At 42.8% G+C, this 17869-nt stretch overlaps 1 protein-coding gene across 2 annotated transcripts in view; it reads left to right on the top strand.

The window, feature by feature from the left end:
- The window catches only part of LOC311101834 (segment polarity protein dishevelled homolog DVL-3-like), a 63246-nt gene that overhangs the window by 4021 nt on the left and 41356 nt on the right, over positions 1-17869 (top strand). The window contains exons 1-2 of one of the 2 annotated variants that reach the window (XM_084143046.1): positions 11073-11941; positions 13876-13939. The exons of the other annotated variant lie outside the window; for it this stretch is intronic. Of the exons in view, the coding sequence (XP_083999172.1) occupies positions 11902-11941; positions 13876-13939 (104 nt within the window). The 5' untranslated portion in view covers positions 11073-11901. Of the gene's footprint in view, positions 1-11072; positions 11942-13875; positions 13940-17869 lie in introns of those variants that run through there. 2 annotated transcript variants of the gene reach the window in all.

The raw sequence follows: 17869 nt of genomic DNA on the forward strand, positions 1-17869 counted from the left end.
GGCAATTAAGGTCACAGTTATGAAAACGTAGGACACTAAAGAGGCCTTTCTACTGACTGAAAAACACCAAAAGAAAGATGTCCCTGAAAGTCCTTGAATTTGACTTGCCTATGTCTGTATGAACCCTGCTTATAGGATGTATAGTCCTCCTAGGCCTATGTTTTTGTATAGGTGGAGTTATGGGCCTCTGTAAGCCTATGTAGATATTCCATAAATAAAAGCAGGTTTTCATCAAAGATCTCTCTGTTCATCTTTCCCTCGATCCTGACTAGTCTCCCAGTAACTGCCGCTGAAAGAAATTCCCACAGCATGATGCTGCCACCCCCATGCTTCACCTTAAGGATGGTGCTAGGTTTCCTCCAGACATGACGCTTGGCATTCAGGCCAAAGAGTTCAATCTTGGTTTCATCAGACCAGAGCAACTTGTTTCTCATTGTCTGAGAGTCTTTAGGTGCCTTTTGGCAAACTCCAAGCGGGCTGTCATGTGCCTTTTACTGAGGAGTGGCTTCCGTCTGGCCACTCCACCATAAATGCCTGATTGGTGGAGTGCTGCAGAGATGGTTGTCCTTCTGGAAGGTTCTCCCATCTCCACAGAGGAACTCTAGAGCTCTTTCAGCGTGATCATCAGGTACTTGGTCACCTCCATGACCAAGGCCTTTCTCCCCCGATTGCTCAGTTTGGTCCGGGCGGCCAGCTATAGGAAGAGTCTTGGTGGTTCCAAACTTCTTCCATTTAAGAATGATGGAGGCCACTGTGTTCTTGGGGACCTTCAATGGGGTCTGAATACTTTCCGAATGCACTGTAGCAACGGACGTTAATATTTTATTATTTTATCGAATTCCATTGTGACACGGGGGGGGGGGGTTGGGGGACACTTTTTGGCTGGGGGACATTATTTGGCATGACAGGCCCTCAGAACCTGAAAAGGTTAAACAGCTGCACCATTGAGAACATCTTGACTGGCTGCATCATCGCTTGGTACGTCAACTGTTTGATGTTATTTTAAATGGACAAATAAATTGCTTTTCTTTCGAAAACAAGGATATTTCTAAGTGACCCCAAACTTTTGAACGGTAGTGTATGTACTTTTCAACCGTTTTTGAAGGTATAGCCTACCTCAAGCTGGTCCCCCTCCGACTCCGAGCACAGAGAATCAGACTGATCTGAACTCACTGGCTCTGTTGGATGGGATACCTCCTGGGTGGCTCAGACAGTCGATGGTCCTAAAGTCATTTGGAGAGGTAAATTCAAGAGGTACATTTTTATAAGCTCAGCATAACTACAATTTCTTGCTTTCTCAAATGTCAACCAAATCTTAACATACTTTGTCTCATAGGCTTCACCGAAGTGTAGAGCGTCAGGGCTTTCAGTGGTCGACCGTCCAACTGCTCCAACTGGAGAAGATTGTTGGCTTCCACCGAGGTAACCCTAGGAAGACAAAGACAAAAATATCAGTGTTAGGGAAACAAAACAAAAAAGTGGTATCTTCAGGTTATTTTGTGTGCAAACGCAAATAGTTATTATATGAGATTTTTACATTCACCTTAACGGATGGTGACCCCAGCTAAGAGCCAAAGAGCAGCGAGGTTTCCCAGGTCTCGCCTTCCTTTCGTCCTTCTTCCAAACCAAGTCATTCTCCCGGATGTCGTAGCACTTGGTCCCCTTCTTGATTCTCCTCCAGTAGCTCTCTTTTCTGTTTTTCCTGCGCCTTGTCTATGTTCAGTCTCACCTTGATTGATAACAGAAATAAATGTGCTGATCTAGGATCCGGTCCACCCTCTTATTCATTATGATCTAAAAGGCAAACAACTGATCCTAGATCAGCATTCCTACAGACACTGGTTGGTTTTCTCTTACCTCGTGTTTCACTGTGAGGTATAATTTATGATCACATTACAGCGGCACTAAACCTTTACCCTCCTACCCGGCCCTGCGACCTGCACGCTAGCTTACTCAATCACACACACCAGAACGGCCTGGGTCACAGACATACACAGATACCTATTTAAACACTCTCATGCATTTTATCACATCACATTAATCGTGTCAGGAGAATTTGCATGCAAAGATAACAGACAGAATAACATTAAAGTAGACCAGCCCTTTTCTAGGTGTCTGGGCCTGTATTCATAAAGCGTCTAAGAGTAGGAGTGCTGATCTAGGCTCAGATCCCTCATGTCTTATTCATTATGATCTAAAAGGCTAAACTGATCCTAGATCAGTACTCCTACTTTGAGATGCTTTATGAATATGGGCCCTGTTCTGCCTGCAAACACATCTCAGCCTTGTCTAGGCTGGTCCAAGCCATACGTTATTGGTAAAAGGCACAATCTGGTGTTCAATGAACATTTCAATGAATGTTGTAACCGTTAATTCTTGAAATATAACATGATATAAATACTGTATAAGCTTTACCTTATGCTATCCAACCTGAAATCTAAGGTTGTATTGTTTATGCTTTTGTTGACATGTGAGTCTTAGTAAACAATAGCTTATGTTGAAAATTATGGTCCCACTTTCAACAAGCAATGAAGTTAAAGGCTTTATGAAGCTGTTATAAGGCTTTGTCATGCTATATAGAGGGTGGAAAAATTATGACACATCACAGCAAGCATCAAACTTCACTTTATTGTTTTATTTTGTTGTGAAGCATCAATGTAGGCTTTATAAAGGATTTATGAATGCTTCATTGAGCCTTTAAAGTTGATGTTTGTTTAAATTGGGAATAATACCGTAGTGACCTTAAGAGGTTCAGAACTCTTGGTGTAACAGTTAAGGTTTTGGGTTGACAGTCTCTGGACCCGGCTTTGCGTCTCGGCCGGGGCTACTCCCCAATTTCCCTACATTGGTGTCAACAGTGGGATAGTACCCGTGAGGCCATCGGAGAGGCATGTACATGTGAGGGACTTGAAATAGAGATTTTGCTTTCAGTTGCAAAACGTTTCTATTTCATCCTGTAATGAACACGACCCTGCCTACTGGGCTGAAGACGGGGGCCAGCAGCAGCTGGCCAGAACCTGTGGCCCTCTGTTTGGAGCAGGGCGGATAGGACTGGAGGGTGGAACAGGGTGATTGGGAACTGGTGGAAGAGATGAGGAGCAGGGAACAGAGCGAGTCTGAATTCCAAATCGACCCCTATGCCCCTTACCCCCTTTGTACTTCTGTAGATCAGGGTCTGTATCAAGCTACTCAAAGTAGGAGTGCTGATTTAGGATCAATTTAGCTTTTTAGATCAAAATGAGTACGACTAGAAGGACAGGGGGGAACTGATCCTAAATCAGCACTCCTACTCTGAGATGCTTGATATGTAAGGCCCCTGAAAGGATTGGATATTAGGAAGCAATATGGTAATTGCTCCACCTTGGGTGGAATCTCCCCCAAAATTGCTGACACCTATCCATTTGTTTCAGATCTACAGGAGTGCCTAGGGAGTGGGGTCGATTCGGAACACAGAAGGAGAGTTAGATGGAGAGAAGGAAAAGCAAGGAGGAGAGGGAGAGTTTAGCTGGTGAAGGGAAAATAGGAGAAGTGTGGGGAATCGTGACACAGCCCAATGCCCCCATATTTTCCTTGCTCTAATTTCTAGTTACTTCTGATGTGATCAACCGCCAGGTGTCAACCATGAGTCGTCTATGTGCCAGAAGACTGTGTTAGCCTTCTGAGCTAAAGCCTCGACAACACAAGTCCTCAGGTTCGCACAATTTCAGATTATGTGAGAAAACAGGCATTGAATAGTGTAGGGAATCATTGTACCATCTAAACTGCTGTGAAATATATTTTCAATAACAAAATATATCGTCTTTACAACTGTTTGAAGCTAGTGGACCAAAACTGAAAGTAAAAGGCTCAAGCACGAGTCTGTTGCAATTCACCTAGCTTTCACATAGTGGAGAAATTCTAGGTGTAGCGCCTTTAAGCTCTTTTTTTTGTCATTTAGCAGACGCTCTGGGACTTACATGAGCAATTAGGGTTAAGTGCCTTGCTCAAGGGAACATCGACAGATTTTTCACCTAGTCGGCTCGGGGATTAGAACCAGCGACCTTTCAGTTACTGGCACAACGCTCTTAACCACTAAGCTACCTGCCGCCGTTGCTAAGCAGCACCCGTTACCACTATCCTCCTGGCAGTTCTAAACTTTGTGAGGCAAGTCACCTCACCCTCTTCACATAGCCCACCACATGCACTGTTTTCTTAACCACTACTAGATGGATCCATATTTTATTTAACTAGGCAAGTCAGTTAAGAACAAATTCTTATTTACAATGACGGCCTACACCGGCCAAATCCGGACGACGCTGGGCCAATTGTGCGCCGCCCTATGGGACTCCCAATCACGGCCGGTTGTGATACAGCCTGGAATTGAACCAGGGGGTCTGTAGTGAAGCCTCAAGCACTGAGATGCAGTGCCTTAGACCGCTGCACCACTCGGGAGTCCATATAGAATTACTGTGGGATAAATATCACTGAAGGACAAAAATATTGGAATAAATTAGGCTATTGCAATTGAAGGCAACAAATTGTTACTTACTGAAATGCCCAAAATCATCCTATTGTTATAATACATTTGAAGCATTAGCCTACCCGCGTGTGGTCAACTATTTCAGCACTGTTTCGTGCTGCTTTGAGACAAGCATGGGGACTCTTGATAAATCAATCAATGTCAGATTTGTCCTTTCACTGAATCTCCGTTTTGGATATTGGCTGTGGAAATGTTAGCTAAGTTTAAGTGAGTGCTGCTCATGATCATCTTGTCTAGTTTGCTCATTTATCACTGATCAGAAACATTTAGCCTGCTATAATGTAGCCTGAATCAAGTGTAGGCATATTATTTTTCTCGATTGCGTATAGGCAACTCCAAAACCTGTGATGTTGTGAATTATGAACACAAGACTCGCATGCTTTTGAAAATATAGATTGCTATTATTTTCTAATGGTATCATGATGAAGATACTCTCAATGTAAGACCCTACGCATGCTCCCGTACAAAGAAAAGTGAGGGTAGGAAAGAGATTAAATGTGGATTAAAAAGCATGGGCTTGCCTTGGGCTCTGTTTCAAAATATATATTTTTTTATATGACAGTGGTTCCGCACGTTGCCGTGACGCAAGTTGTGTGGGAAAAATATTATTTGTATTTTATACTATATATTTCATTATATTCCTAACTTACTATAAAATATGTGTGTTGACTGTGTTCAAGTGTGTCTTGTCTGTTTGAATGAACAAAATAACTATTGATTTAATGTGCATGGCGCAACCATGTCGCCTATAGGCTGCACAGACCAGTAACATAATTATACTCAAAATATGCCATTCTATTCTTTTGAAAATACATTTTATTAGTCTTATAACGTTTTTTAGGTCCTGCCTAAAACAACTTATTAAGGGATTTCTTTGTGATGGTGTATATTCAATGGATTAATTAAAATAAACGTCCACCAACATTGGCCCGTGTCTACTCCCACTCCTAAACTTGACGGCATGTGCACGGGAGATATAAAAGGCTTAGAACTATCCGGCAAGAATGTGGAAAAAATGGAACTGTATACATTTTTTTTACAGGCAACATACCATGAAGTCGGTCTGTAAAGGGTATATGTAATTGGCTACTATTACATCTAACCAGAAGGATAATTCAGGAAAGGAGAACATGAATTACAATAGCAGTCTACACACCGCTACACAATAGAGTTCTAGCATGCTAACATTGACAGTAAACTATAAAGTGGCCCGCAGGGACACGTGACCACCGCAAGGCGTAATAAACGTTGAACTGACCATGAACATAGCAGACAGAGCGAGAGCGCTCATACATACTTAAACATGCTGCAAATTGTCTTCTTATTAATTCTGTGGAGAATCACAAACTCTACGTTCTCTCTCTTCACCGCAATTCACTGACTGGAGGCTGGACTTACAATGAGCAGGCTAAAGAGAATGTCTCTGATTGGATAGAAAGTTAGGGGTGACTGACTGTCGGGCATTCTAACTAAAGGGAAAAACTAGGGGTGCATAGGGAAATCTAAATATGAAGGCCTGGGGCGTCATTTATAAACCACGCGTACGTACAAAATATACCCCAAAATGTGCATGCGCCAGTTTTCCCGCAAAATTGAACATGACGTGAGAATGTCCTTTCCTCCAAGCAAACTTTAGACCATGCGTACGCACATCTTCTAGTGGTTGAAGTATTGTATTGCAAGTAGGCGTAAGTATTTTGTGCAAATGGGGGATATGATGACACGCTTATTCATAAAAACCTAATAACAAGATGCAGCCATTTGCCGTTAGAAGAGTGAAAATGTTATATTTTTGGAATCTAAAATAATTTGACATAGGAATCTATTTCCTATTTATTGTATTTTATTTATTGCAGAATAGGTTGAGGTTAGGCTGAGAAACATGGACTACGATCCAATATCCATACTAGCGTACTACTTAGAATGCATGCCCAATACGTTACTTAATTCTAAGTAGTACGCTAGTGTTCATATTGATCACCCATGGGTTGTTGATGTGTCATCCATTGACATCCATTCACAGAATGACCCAGCAGAGTCAAGGTAAAAATTGATGTAAGATCATGGAGAGTTTATGTAATATAGTCTGTGTTTTGATGGCTATGGCCTGTGCTGCTGTTGGATTTTTTTGCCAAGGCAGCCAAGGTAGCAGCAACTCTTCTTGGGGTCCAGCAAAATTAAGGCAGTTCATACAATTTAAAAAACATTACAATACATTCACAGATTTCACAACACACTGTGTGCCCTCAGGTCACTACTCTACCACATATCTACAGTACAAAAATCCATGTGTACGTGTGTGTATAGTGCGTATGTTATCGTGTGTATGCATGTGTCTGCGCATATGTTTGTGTTGCTTCACAGTCCCAGCTGTTCCATAAGGTGTTTTTTAATCTGTTTTTTTAAATCTAATTTTACTACTTGCATCAGTTACTTGATGTGGAGTAGAGTTCCATGTAGTCATGGCTCTATGTAGTACTGTGCGCCTCCCATAGTCTGTTCTGGACTTGGGGACTGTGAAGAGACCTCTGGTGGCATGTCTTGTAGGGTATGCATGGGTGACCGAGCTGTGCGCCAGTAGCTCAAACAGACTGCTTGGTGCACCCAACATGTCAACACCTCTCATAAACACAAGTAGTGATGAAGTCAATCTCTCCTCCACTTTGAGCCAGGAGAGATCGATATTAATATTAGCTCTCTGTGTACATCCAAGGGCCAGCCGTGCTGCCCTGTTCTGTGCCAATTGCAATTTTCCTAAGTCCTTTTTTGTGGCACCTGACCGCATGACTGAACAGTAGTCCAGGTGTGACAAAACTAGGGCCTGTAGGACCTGCTTTTTGATAGTGCTGTTTAGAAGGTAGAGCAACGCTTTATTATGGACATACTTCTCCCCATCTTAGCTACTGTTGCATCAATATGTTTTGACCATGACAGTTTACAATCCAGGGTTACTCCAAGCAGTTTAGTCACCTCAACTTGCTCAATTTCCACATTATTTATTACAAGATTTAGTTGAGGTTTAGGGTTTAGTGAATGATTTGTCCCAAATACAATGCTTTTAGTTTTAGAAATATTTAGGACTAATTTAGTGCTCACTCAGTGCTAGAACAATGGTAGATCCTGTGCTGCTGGTGCTCCTGACCTCTTTTACAACTACATGGAGGCCCTAAACCTCCCAGCTTGGCAGTGGGTTCAGAGGCCGAGTCAATGTCAATCACCACCACACTATGAAGAGTTACAATTCCTCACCTCTGCTGCTGTTAATTTGGAGTCACATGTAATCCCATGGACACACACATTAACGCACACACCGATTTTACGAGCACACACACACAGCTCAGGCACAGTTTGCTGTTCTGCTGTTCTTATTCTGGAAATAGGAGAAAGGGAGCGAGTGTGTGTCAAATAAAGGGAGCATGAGATAGAGGGAAAGAGAGGAGAATCTAGATGAGCGATAGAGGGGGAGAAACTGAGGGAGGGAGAATGAGATCACAGCTTGCTCAGGCCCGGGGGTCTCAGGGTAGTGAGAGAAAAAATATGAATGGGGGGATAATCCATTCTTAAGCATTTCATTTCATCTGCCTGCCTCGCGTGACTTAGGCAGCAGGAGCAGTCTGTGTGTGCATCCATGTGCATATCGAAAACCCTGCTGAGGCACTTTGGAGTTAATTAAAACACAATGTTTCATGTCATTGTGTGACCTCACTCAGTCGCATCGTTTTCTACCTATTACAGAGGTCAATATGCAAATGTCGTGTTTGAATCATGGCTTTGCATGAGATGAGGGATAGTGAGAGAGTGATAGAGAAGCAGAGAGAGAGAGAGAGAAAGGGAGACAGAAGTAGAGACGGTGAGAGATAGAGGCAGAGAGATGGAGAGTCGGGCAGAGGGAGAGAATGGTAGTGAGAGGCAGAGGGAGAGATTGATAAAAATGCAGAGAGAGATGATTATTATTATTATTGTTATTCCAGTGCTTAATAAAATCAGCCGCAGGGCTCGGCCACCACTGCTTGGGACTGCCACAGGCTGCGTCCCAAATCGCACTCTATTCCTTTCATAGTGCACTACATTTGACTAGAGCCCTCAAAAGTAGTGCACTATGTAAGGACTTAGTCCCAGGGTTTCTGCAGTATACACACACACACACACACACACTGTGTTCAGTGACAGGGAACAGGAGACTGTTCTCTCTCCATTTCCTTCTCTCTGCCTCTTCATCTCTTCGTCCGCTAGGACAAATGGTAAACTCATTATTCAAAGCGTCTTTGTGTCTGAATGCATCTCCAGGTGTGTATGTGATACAGTAGAGTTCCTGTCAGATTACTGGTGTGAATGTGTGTGACTTATCTTACTCTTACTCATTGTGAAATATAAGATCCCAGAAAGTTTCCATACGCACAAAAAGCTTATTTCTCTCACACAAATGTGTTTACATCCCTGTTAGTGAGCATTTCTCCTTTGGCAAGATAATGCATCCACTTGACAGGTGTGGCATATCAAGAAGCTGATTAAACAGCATAATCATTACACAGCTGCATCTGGTGCTGGGGACAATAAAAAAACACTCTAAAATGTGCAGTTTTGTCACACAACACAATGCCACAAATGTCTCAAGTTCTGAGGGAGCATGCAATTAACATGCTGACTGCAGGAATGTCCATCAGAGCTGTTGCCAGAGAATTCAATATTAACTTCTCTACCATAAGCCGCCTTCAACGTCATTTTAGAGAATTTGGCAGTACGTCCAAATAGCTCACATCAACACCCTTATCCCAGAAACCCAAGACCCACTCCAATTTGCATACCGCCCCAACAGATCCACAGATGATGCAATCTCTATTGCGCTCCACACTGCCCTTTTCACACCTGGACAAGAGGAACACCTGTGTGAGAATGCTGTTCATTGACTACAGCTCAGCGTTCAACACCATAGTGCCTGCATGGCCAGGCACGACTCCAACACCATCATTAAGTTTGCCGATGACACAACAGTGGTAGGCCTGATCACCGACAACGACGAGACAGCCTATAGGGAGGAGGTCAGAGACCTGGCCGTGGGTTGCCAGGACAACAACCTCTCCCTCAACGTGATCAAGACAAAGGAGATGATTGTGGACTACAGGGAAAAGAAGAGGACTGAGCACACCCCCATTCTCATCGACGGGGCTGTAGTGGAGCAGGTTGAGAGCTTCAAGTTGCTTGGTGTCCACATCACCAACAAACTAACATGGTCCAAGCACACCAAGACAGTCGTGAAGAGGGCACGACAAAACATATTCCCCCTGAGGAGACTGGTCATTCAACTGAGACTGCTCTTCTCTGTGTCACGGAGGCTCTCCGCACTGCTAAAGCTAACTCTCTCTCCTCTGCTCTTGTCCTTCTAGACCTGTCTGCTGCCTTTGATACTGTGAACCATCAGATCCTCCTCTCCACCCTCTCCGAGCTGGGCATCTCCGGCGCGGCTCACTCCTGGATTGCGTCCTACCTGACCGGTCGCTCCTACCAAGTGGCGTGGCGAGAAGCTGTCTCCGCACCACGTGCTCTCACCACTGGTGTCCCCCAGGGCTCAGTTCTAGGCCCTCTCCTTTTCTCCCTATACACCAAGTCACTTGGCTCTGTCATATCCTCACATGGCCTCTCCTATCATTGCTACGCTGACGATACACAACTAATCTTCTCCTTTCCCCCTTCTGATAACCAGGTGGCGAATCGCATCTCTGCATGTCTGGCAGACATATCAGTATGGATGACGGATCACCACCTCAAGCTGAACCCTGGCAAGACGGAGCTGCTCTTCCTCCCGGGGAAGGACTGCCCGTTCCATGATCTCGCCATCACGGTTGACAATTCCGTTGTGTCCTCCTCCCAGAGTGCGAAGAGCCTTGGCGTGACCCTGGACAACACCCTGTCGTTCTCCGCTAACATCAAGGCGGTGACCCGATCCTGCAGGTTCATGCTCTACAACATTCGGAGAGTACGACCCTGCCTTACACAGGAAGCGGCACAGGTCCTAATCCAGGCACTTGTCATCTCCCGTCTGGATTACTGCAACTCGCTGTTGGCTGGGCTCCCTGCCTGTGCCATTAAACCCCTACAACTCATCCAGAATGCCGCAGCCCGTCTGGTGTTCAACCTTCCCAAGTTCTCTCACGTCACCCCCCTCCTCCGCACACTCCACTGGCTTCCAGTTGAAGCTCGCATCCGTTACAAGACCATGGTGCTTGCCTATGGAGCAGTGAGGGGAACGGCACCTCCGTACCTTCAGGCTCTGATCAGTCCCTACACCCAAACGAGGGCATTGCGTTCATCCACCTCTGGCCTGCTGGCTCCCCTTCCTCTGCGGAAGCATAGTTCCCGCTCAGCCCAGTCAAAACTGTTCGCTGCTCTGGCACCCCAATGGTGGAACAAGCTCCCTCACGACGCCAGGACAGCGGAGTCACTCACCACCTTCCGGAGACATTTGAAACCCCACCTCTTTAAGGAATACCTGGGATAGGATAAAGTAATCCTTCTACCCCCCCCCCCAAAAAAAAAAAAAAAAAAAAAAAAAAAAAAAAAAAATTGTCAAGTGGTTATCCCACTGGCTATAGGGTGAATGCACCAATTTGTAAGTCGCTCTGGATAAGAGCGTCTGCTAAATGACGTAAATGTAATGTAAATGAGACTGAAAAGATTTGGCATGGGTCCTCAGATCCTCAAAAGGTTCTACAGCTGCACCATCAAGAGGATCCTGAATGGTTGCATCACTGCCTGGTATGGCAAATGCTCTGCCTCCGACTGCAAGGCTCTACAGAGGGTAGTGCGTACGGCCCAGTACATCACTGGGGCCAAGCTTCCTGCCATCCAGGACCTCTATACCAGGCAGTGTCAGAGGAAGAACCTAAACATTGTCAGAGACTCCAGCCACCCTAGTCATAGACTGTTCTCTCTGCTACCGCACGGCAAGCGGTACCGGAGCGCCAAGTCTAGGTCCAAGAGGCTTCTAAACAGCTTCTACCCCGAAGCCATCAGACTCCTGGACATCTAATCAAATGGCTACCCAGACTATTTGCATTGCCCCCCAGGAAGATCACGTATAGTGACTCATCCCACTCAAGTGATGCACCCCTCCTAGGAACGGGATGGTAGAGCACTAGTAAGCCAGTGACTCAGCCCCTGTAATAGGGTCAGAGGCAGAGAATCCCAGTGGAGAGAGGGGAGTCGGCCAGGCAGAGACAGCAAGCACGGTTTGTCGCTCCAGTGCCTTGCCGTTCACCTTCGCACCCCTGGGCCAGACAACACTCAATCATAGGACCTACTGAAGAGATGAGTCTTCAGTAAAGACTTAAAGGTCGAGACCGAGTCTGCGTCTCTCACATGGATAGCCAGACCATTCCATAAAAATGGAGCTCTATAGGAGAAAGCCCCAAGTTGGAGAGATAGGTAGGAGCAAGTCCATATAATGCTTTGTAGGTTAGCAGTAAAACCTTGAAATCAGCTCTAGCCTTAACAAGAAGCCAGGCCAGCACTGGAGCAATATGATAAAATGTTTGGTTTCTAGTCAACATTCTAGCAGCCGTGTTTATCACTAACTTAAGTTTATTTAGTGTTTTATCCGTGTAGCCGGAGAGTAGAGCATTGCAGTAGTCTAATCTAGAAGTGACAAAAGCAAGCTTTTCTGCCTCATTTTTTGGACAAAAACATTTTTGCAATGTTATGAAGATGGAAAAAAGCTGCCCTAGAAATATTATTGATATGTTCATTAAAGGAGAGATCAGGGTCCAGAGTAATTCCGAAGTCCTTCAGTTTCATTTGAGACGACTGTACAACCATCGAGATTAATTGTCAGATCCAACAGCAGATCTCTTTGTTTCCTTGGACCTAGAACTAGCATCTCTGTTTTGTCTAAGTTTAAAAGTAAAAAAAAGTGCCGCCATCCACTTCATGATGTCTGAAACGCAGGCTTCCAGGGTAGTCCATTTTGGGGCTTCACCATGTTTCATCGAAGTGTACAGCTGTTTGTCGTCCACATAGCAGTGAAAGTTGACATTGTGTTTCCGAATGACATCACCAAGAGGTAGAATATATGGTGAAAACAATAGTGGTCCTAGAACGGAACCCTGTTCAACATAATGGGGTCAGTACCTTTTCAGGGAGCAATAGGGGAGGGGCTAGGGGCGTGGGCAACTTTTTGTAGGTGTGTGTTAATGTTTGAGAGAGAGACACGCTGAGACAAATGTGTGATATTGTAGAGTCTGGTAGTGTATTGTTGCCATCTGGCTGTTATCATTTCATTTGTTTATTTGCCCTGCACAACCACGTATACTCAATTTCCCTCTACTACGTATTTATAATTCTATTATTATACAGACAGAATTGTTGGTATTTAAAGTCCAATGCAGCTGTTTTTATATCAATATCAAATCATTTCTGGGTAACAGTCTTTACCTTACTGTGATTGATCGTTTGAAATTAAAATGGTCAGAAGGAAACAAAAATAGCTTATTAGCAAAGAGCAATTTTTCAAGCAATGATTTTGCTAGGGCTGTCTGGAAGTGGTCTGAGTGGGGAGGGGGAAACTGAAAATAAACTGTTATTGGTAGGAAAGTTTGGAACTCTCTTTTATTATCTATTAACTAATGTCACCAGGCAGGCCAAAACTCCACCCCACCAAAACAGGCTGAAATTTCAGGCGGTCTTTTCAAAAAGCTCTTACACTAAAAGGGCACTATCATCATTTTCACAATTTCGCAGCATTATTCCAACCTTCTAGTGTGGAAATATTCACTGAGTGTACAAAACATTAGGAACACCTGCTCTTTCCAGGTGAATCCAGGTGAAAGCTATGATCCCTAATTGATGTCACTTGTTAAATACACTTCAATCAGTGTAGATGAAGGGGATGAGACAGGTTTAAAGAAGGATTTTTAAGCCTTGAGACAATTGAGACATGGATTGTGTATGTATGCCATTCAGAGGATGAATGGGCAAGACAAAATATTTAAGTGCCTTTGAACGGGGTATGGTAGTAGGTTCCAGGCGCACCGGTTTGAGTGTGTCAAGAAATGCAATGCTCCTGGGTTTTTCACACTTAACAGTTTCCCGTTTGCATCAAGAATGGTCCACCACCCAAAGGACATCCAGCCAACTTGACACAACTGTGGGAAGCATTGGAGTCAACATGGGCCAGCATCCCTGTGCAATACTTTTGGCACCTTGTACAGTCCATGCCCCGACATATTGAGGCTGTTCTGAGGGCAAAAGGGGGTGCAACTCAATATCCTAATGTTTTATACACTCGGTGTATATAAAACACAGGAAAATCACATTTTTGACTGCACTGGGCCTGTAAGAGATTAATTCCTGTGTCTCATCAGCAGGGTCATGTTCATTATGCACAGAACAGAAGGAAACGACTGAAACAGGAAGTTGGATTGTCCAGTAAGAGCAGCTTAATTTAGTTTTCTGTTCATCTTTTTAAAACAGCTGCCGTTGTATGCCCTAATGAACACTACCCTGGCCTCCATGAAGGGAGTAGGTTATCTAAAAGCCACAATCTGTAAGATTTCCAGTCCTTTCAACTAATGTAATATACTGTATTCATTGATTTTTCAAGAATTACTTGTAATTTGTAAGAATGTCATTTATGCACTTGCTCCATTGTTTACATTTTCGCTCATGGTGCACTCTGATGGTACAGTGGGGTCCGAAATTATTGACACCCTTGATAAAGATGAGCAAAAATGACTGTATAAAATGAATAATTCAAATACTGAGCTATACTGTATGCTCCAAAAATTGGGAAATTACTTTATACTAATACAATTGCTCAGAGAAACAGATTTTGTTTAACAAGTAATGTTTATTTTTTTCTCAAAAAGCTAGGGTCAAATTGTTGTCACCCCTGTTTTCAATATCTTTAATTTTTAACTAACTTTTGCGAGGATAACGGCACTGAACCTTTTTATAGTTTTGTGACCAACATTTTATTTTTTTTGTCATTTTTTTGTTGGGGGTGGGGGGATGGGTTACAGGTACAATATTTTTAATTAATATAAATTAATATTCCGTTCATATATTTTCAATTCATTATTTCAGACATTGTGCCTTTGGGCTGCCACTCAGAAGAAAATAAATAAATGAATGTACGACAGTGCTACCTGCCAGCAGTAATCGTCTCTGATTGATTGAGAGATTAAAGGAGCTATGATCTTAAGTAACATCCCAGCTAACAACAAATGTTCTCGCAACTTTAGAGAACATTCCTTTAAGAATCTCATTAGGTCATTAACTAACGTTTTCATAGGAATGTTCCTGTGATGTGCAAGGAATGTTTCCAAGAGACCATTCCCTTAATGCCAAATAGAAATTACCCAGAACGTGGTTAACATGTTCTCAGAACATAACATATTAATGTTCTAGACACGTTTCTTGGGAACATTGCAAGAAAATGTATGTGTCCAAAGATAAATTATTTACACATCATGTCTTGTTACTGTTGCCGAGCCAATCAAGGACCTGATTGGTGAACCTCTGATCCATTCATAGCTCCTTGTCTGTTGGCAAGGTTAGGGATACTCACACGCACAGTGCTTTTAACGTACAGTGTTTTCAACTTACATATTTGGCATACATGATTACATTGTGCATGTTCATTTATATAGTAATTATTATTCAACATGTTCTCACCTGGGATCACTATGTCCTTGTCAGGTATCAATTAATCTGACTATTCTCATCATTGATTTTATTTACTTATTTCAGCAATTGAAGGGGGCTTTCTGTATGTTGGTGGGGCATATTAACCTGTTTTAATGATACCCCTGAATCAAGAGTTGAGATTTACTTCAAAGTGCATTCACCCTATTGCTTACACCTATCAAATTGTTTCAGATCGACACAAGTGCCTAGGGAGGAGGGTTTAGGGTTTCTTCTGGACAAAGATGCATAAATAATATTTCCAAGTGTTCTAACAAATTCCCCTATAAACAGTCAATGTCTGATAAATGCAATTCAAAACAGCAATGATGACACACACATATATTGTTAAGGATGTGAAAGTAGGGTGACACTCCTACCGGGTCTCAAACCCAGGCCATCAGCACCAATGACGAGTACCCTAACCACTGTTGCAATAAGGGATATCTCTAGGGCATGTGATTATTGGGTCAGTATAGTTAGGCCCTGTCTAGGAGAAACCCTAACCCCTCCTACCTAGGCACTTATGTAGATGTAGAACAACGTGACGGGTGTAAGCAATAGGGTGAATGCAAATATAAATATAAACTGTACCGGCACCCAAAATGAGTACCGGAATTTATTTCAGTCCAAGTCCAGCACTGGCTTGGATGTCACTGCTCCCAGTGTAGCCCACAGTGTGCTTACGGCTGGGACAGGGTCCTCCCACTTGACTTCAAAACTGTGGATTTGTACAATCAAACACAGAGATCCTTTGCGGTGAGGACCCATGCGGTGCGCAATGTTTATCAGCGGCATGGAACCCTGCCCAAACAGTTCACAGAAAATATTGCTCATGAAGGATGTTGGGTTGCCTGCTTGTACACCAGTTTCAAGTCCTGTGACCCGCACAATGAATTTACGGGAACGATTTTCAAGAGATTCTGTTTTATTTTTTATGAGATTGATTTCCCCTTCTAGCTTAGCCCTTTCCAGCCAGAGCATTCAAATTTAGGAATAATAGTTATGATGGTTTAAAGGTGCAATATGCAGAAATCGATCTGCCATTTCCTGATTGCTAAAATTCTAATAGTTCGCCTAATTTCAGTTTGTGAAAAAACTAGCAATGTAGTGTAGAGAATCAATGTACCATCTAAACCTCTGTGAAATATATTTTCAGTTACAAAAAATATTGTATTTTCAGCTGTTTGAAGCTGTTGTACAAAACTGAAGGTAAAAGACGCAGACAAAACTTAAAAACGGGAAGCATAGAAATAGCGCACATAGAACAGATCTACCACGTCTTAGACTTGCTTTCAATAAGTGACAGATCTATAAGTAACATTTCTATGTGAATTTGGTTGGGTCACCCAAAAAGGTACATCATGCAGCTTTAAAGCCTTAATAACACTGCCATCAAATCACCAATTCTATATCTGAAAACGGACATTTACACATGACAACATGAGCTACAAATATATTTTTTTCCCGCTTTATGGGTGGGATTTTTTTTTTTCTTCAATGAAATGTCATGGAGCAAATCCACCCTTTGCCTCAGTGCCCCAATTGATGACTAGAACGAGAGTGGATCTCGAGTGCTATTTTCACAGCTTCAAAGTGGAAACCAGGTGGATCAGTTGAGGTAAGAAAGTTGTTAAATTGGATATGACAATGTTTTATTAATAATGTGACCTGAAAGACTAAATTATTTTGTTTAAAATGTCTATTTGCAGCGCTGAATAATGTTGGTTGTAATGCTGCTTGAAGAAGCAGCAGGTAGCGATAGCTAATGCTATAACTAGCTAGCTTTCTGAATTAATTTGTGGCTATTCTTTTCTAGCTGGTGTAGTGTTTAAACAGTTTATGACTTTGCTAATGGTTTCAAATGGTTTTAGAGGATGTTGACTCAGCTTAAGGGAGCATCTGGGGAGTAGTTCTATAGGGGCACCCTAAAGCCGAGGAAGTCTGTTATGTGGAGTCCTGGGATTGGTTTATGGGAAAACACCCATATTATGTTACATAGGGCATAGGATATAAATACCACGGTTAAAACAAAGGAGGACAGAACAACATATTATTTTGGGTCGTTGTTCTCCAGATGCCTGCAGATGTCTGTAAACTTACGCTGAAATCTTGTGATATAAATAAACCTTTATAATCAAAGTACAGTGTAAGCGGACTCCTTGGTCTCACAGCATAATTAGCATCATATTATTTAGATACAACACTGGCAAAATAAGTGAGCTAGATTTTCTTTGTGTACTGCCATATGTCGATAACATAGCTTAGTTTGTCGCTGGTATGGGCTAGTAAATATCCTAAACCTAGACAGTGATAGCTGCAAGCTAAAACCGGGGTGAGGGAAGGAGAGGAGAGAATTTAGGGTGTTCACCCATAAAAGGATTAATTAATTCAAGGTTTATAGAAATATGTCCATTCAATAGAGAATTGCGTCAGAAAAACAGTGTCTCTACCATTTTTGATTCAAAGGTTACTCTGAGAATTTAGCATGTTTAGAGTGAATGGAACAGGCATGATCAAAAAGTGGTCACTGAATAGAACTCTTAGTGGCTGCAAGTTCGTGAGTGAAAACATGGGCTTTTTCTAAATGAAATCCCTGGAATGCAAAACAAAATAGGGACTAAATATATATTTATTTACAAAGCTGACAGACTGATTTTCAATATCCACCGA

Source organism: Coregonus lavaretus (genome assembly GCF_964263955.1).
Source record: "Coregonus lavaretus genome assembly, chromosome: 26".
NCBI lineage: Eukaryota > Metazoa > Chordata > Actinopteri > Salmoniformes > Salmonidae > Coregonus > Coregonus lavaretus.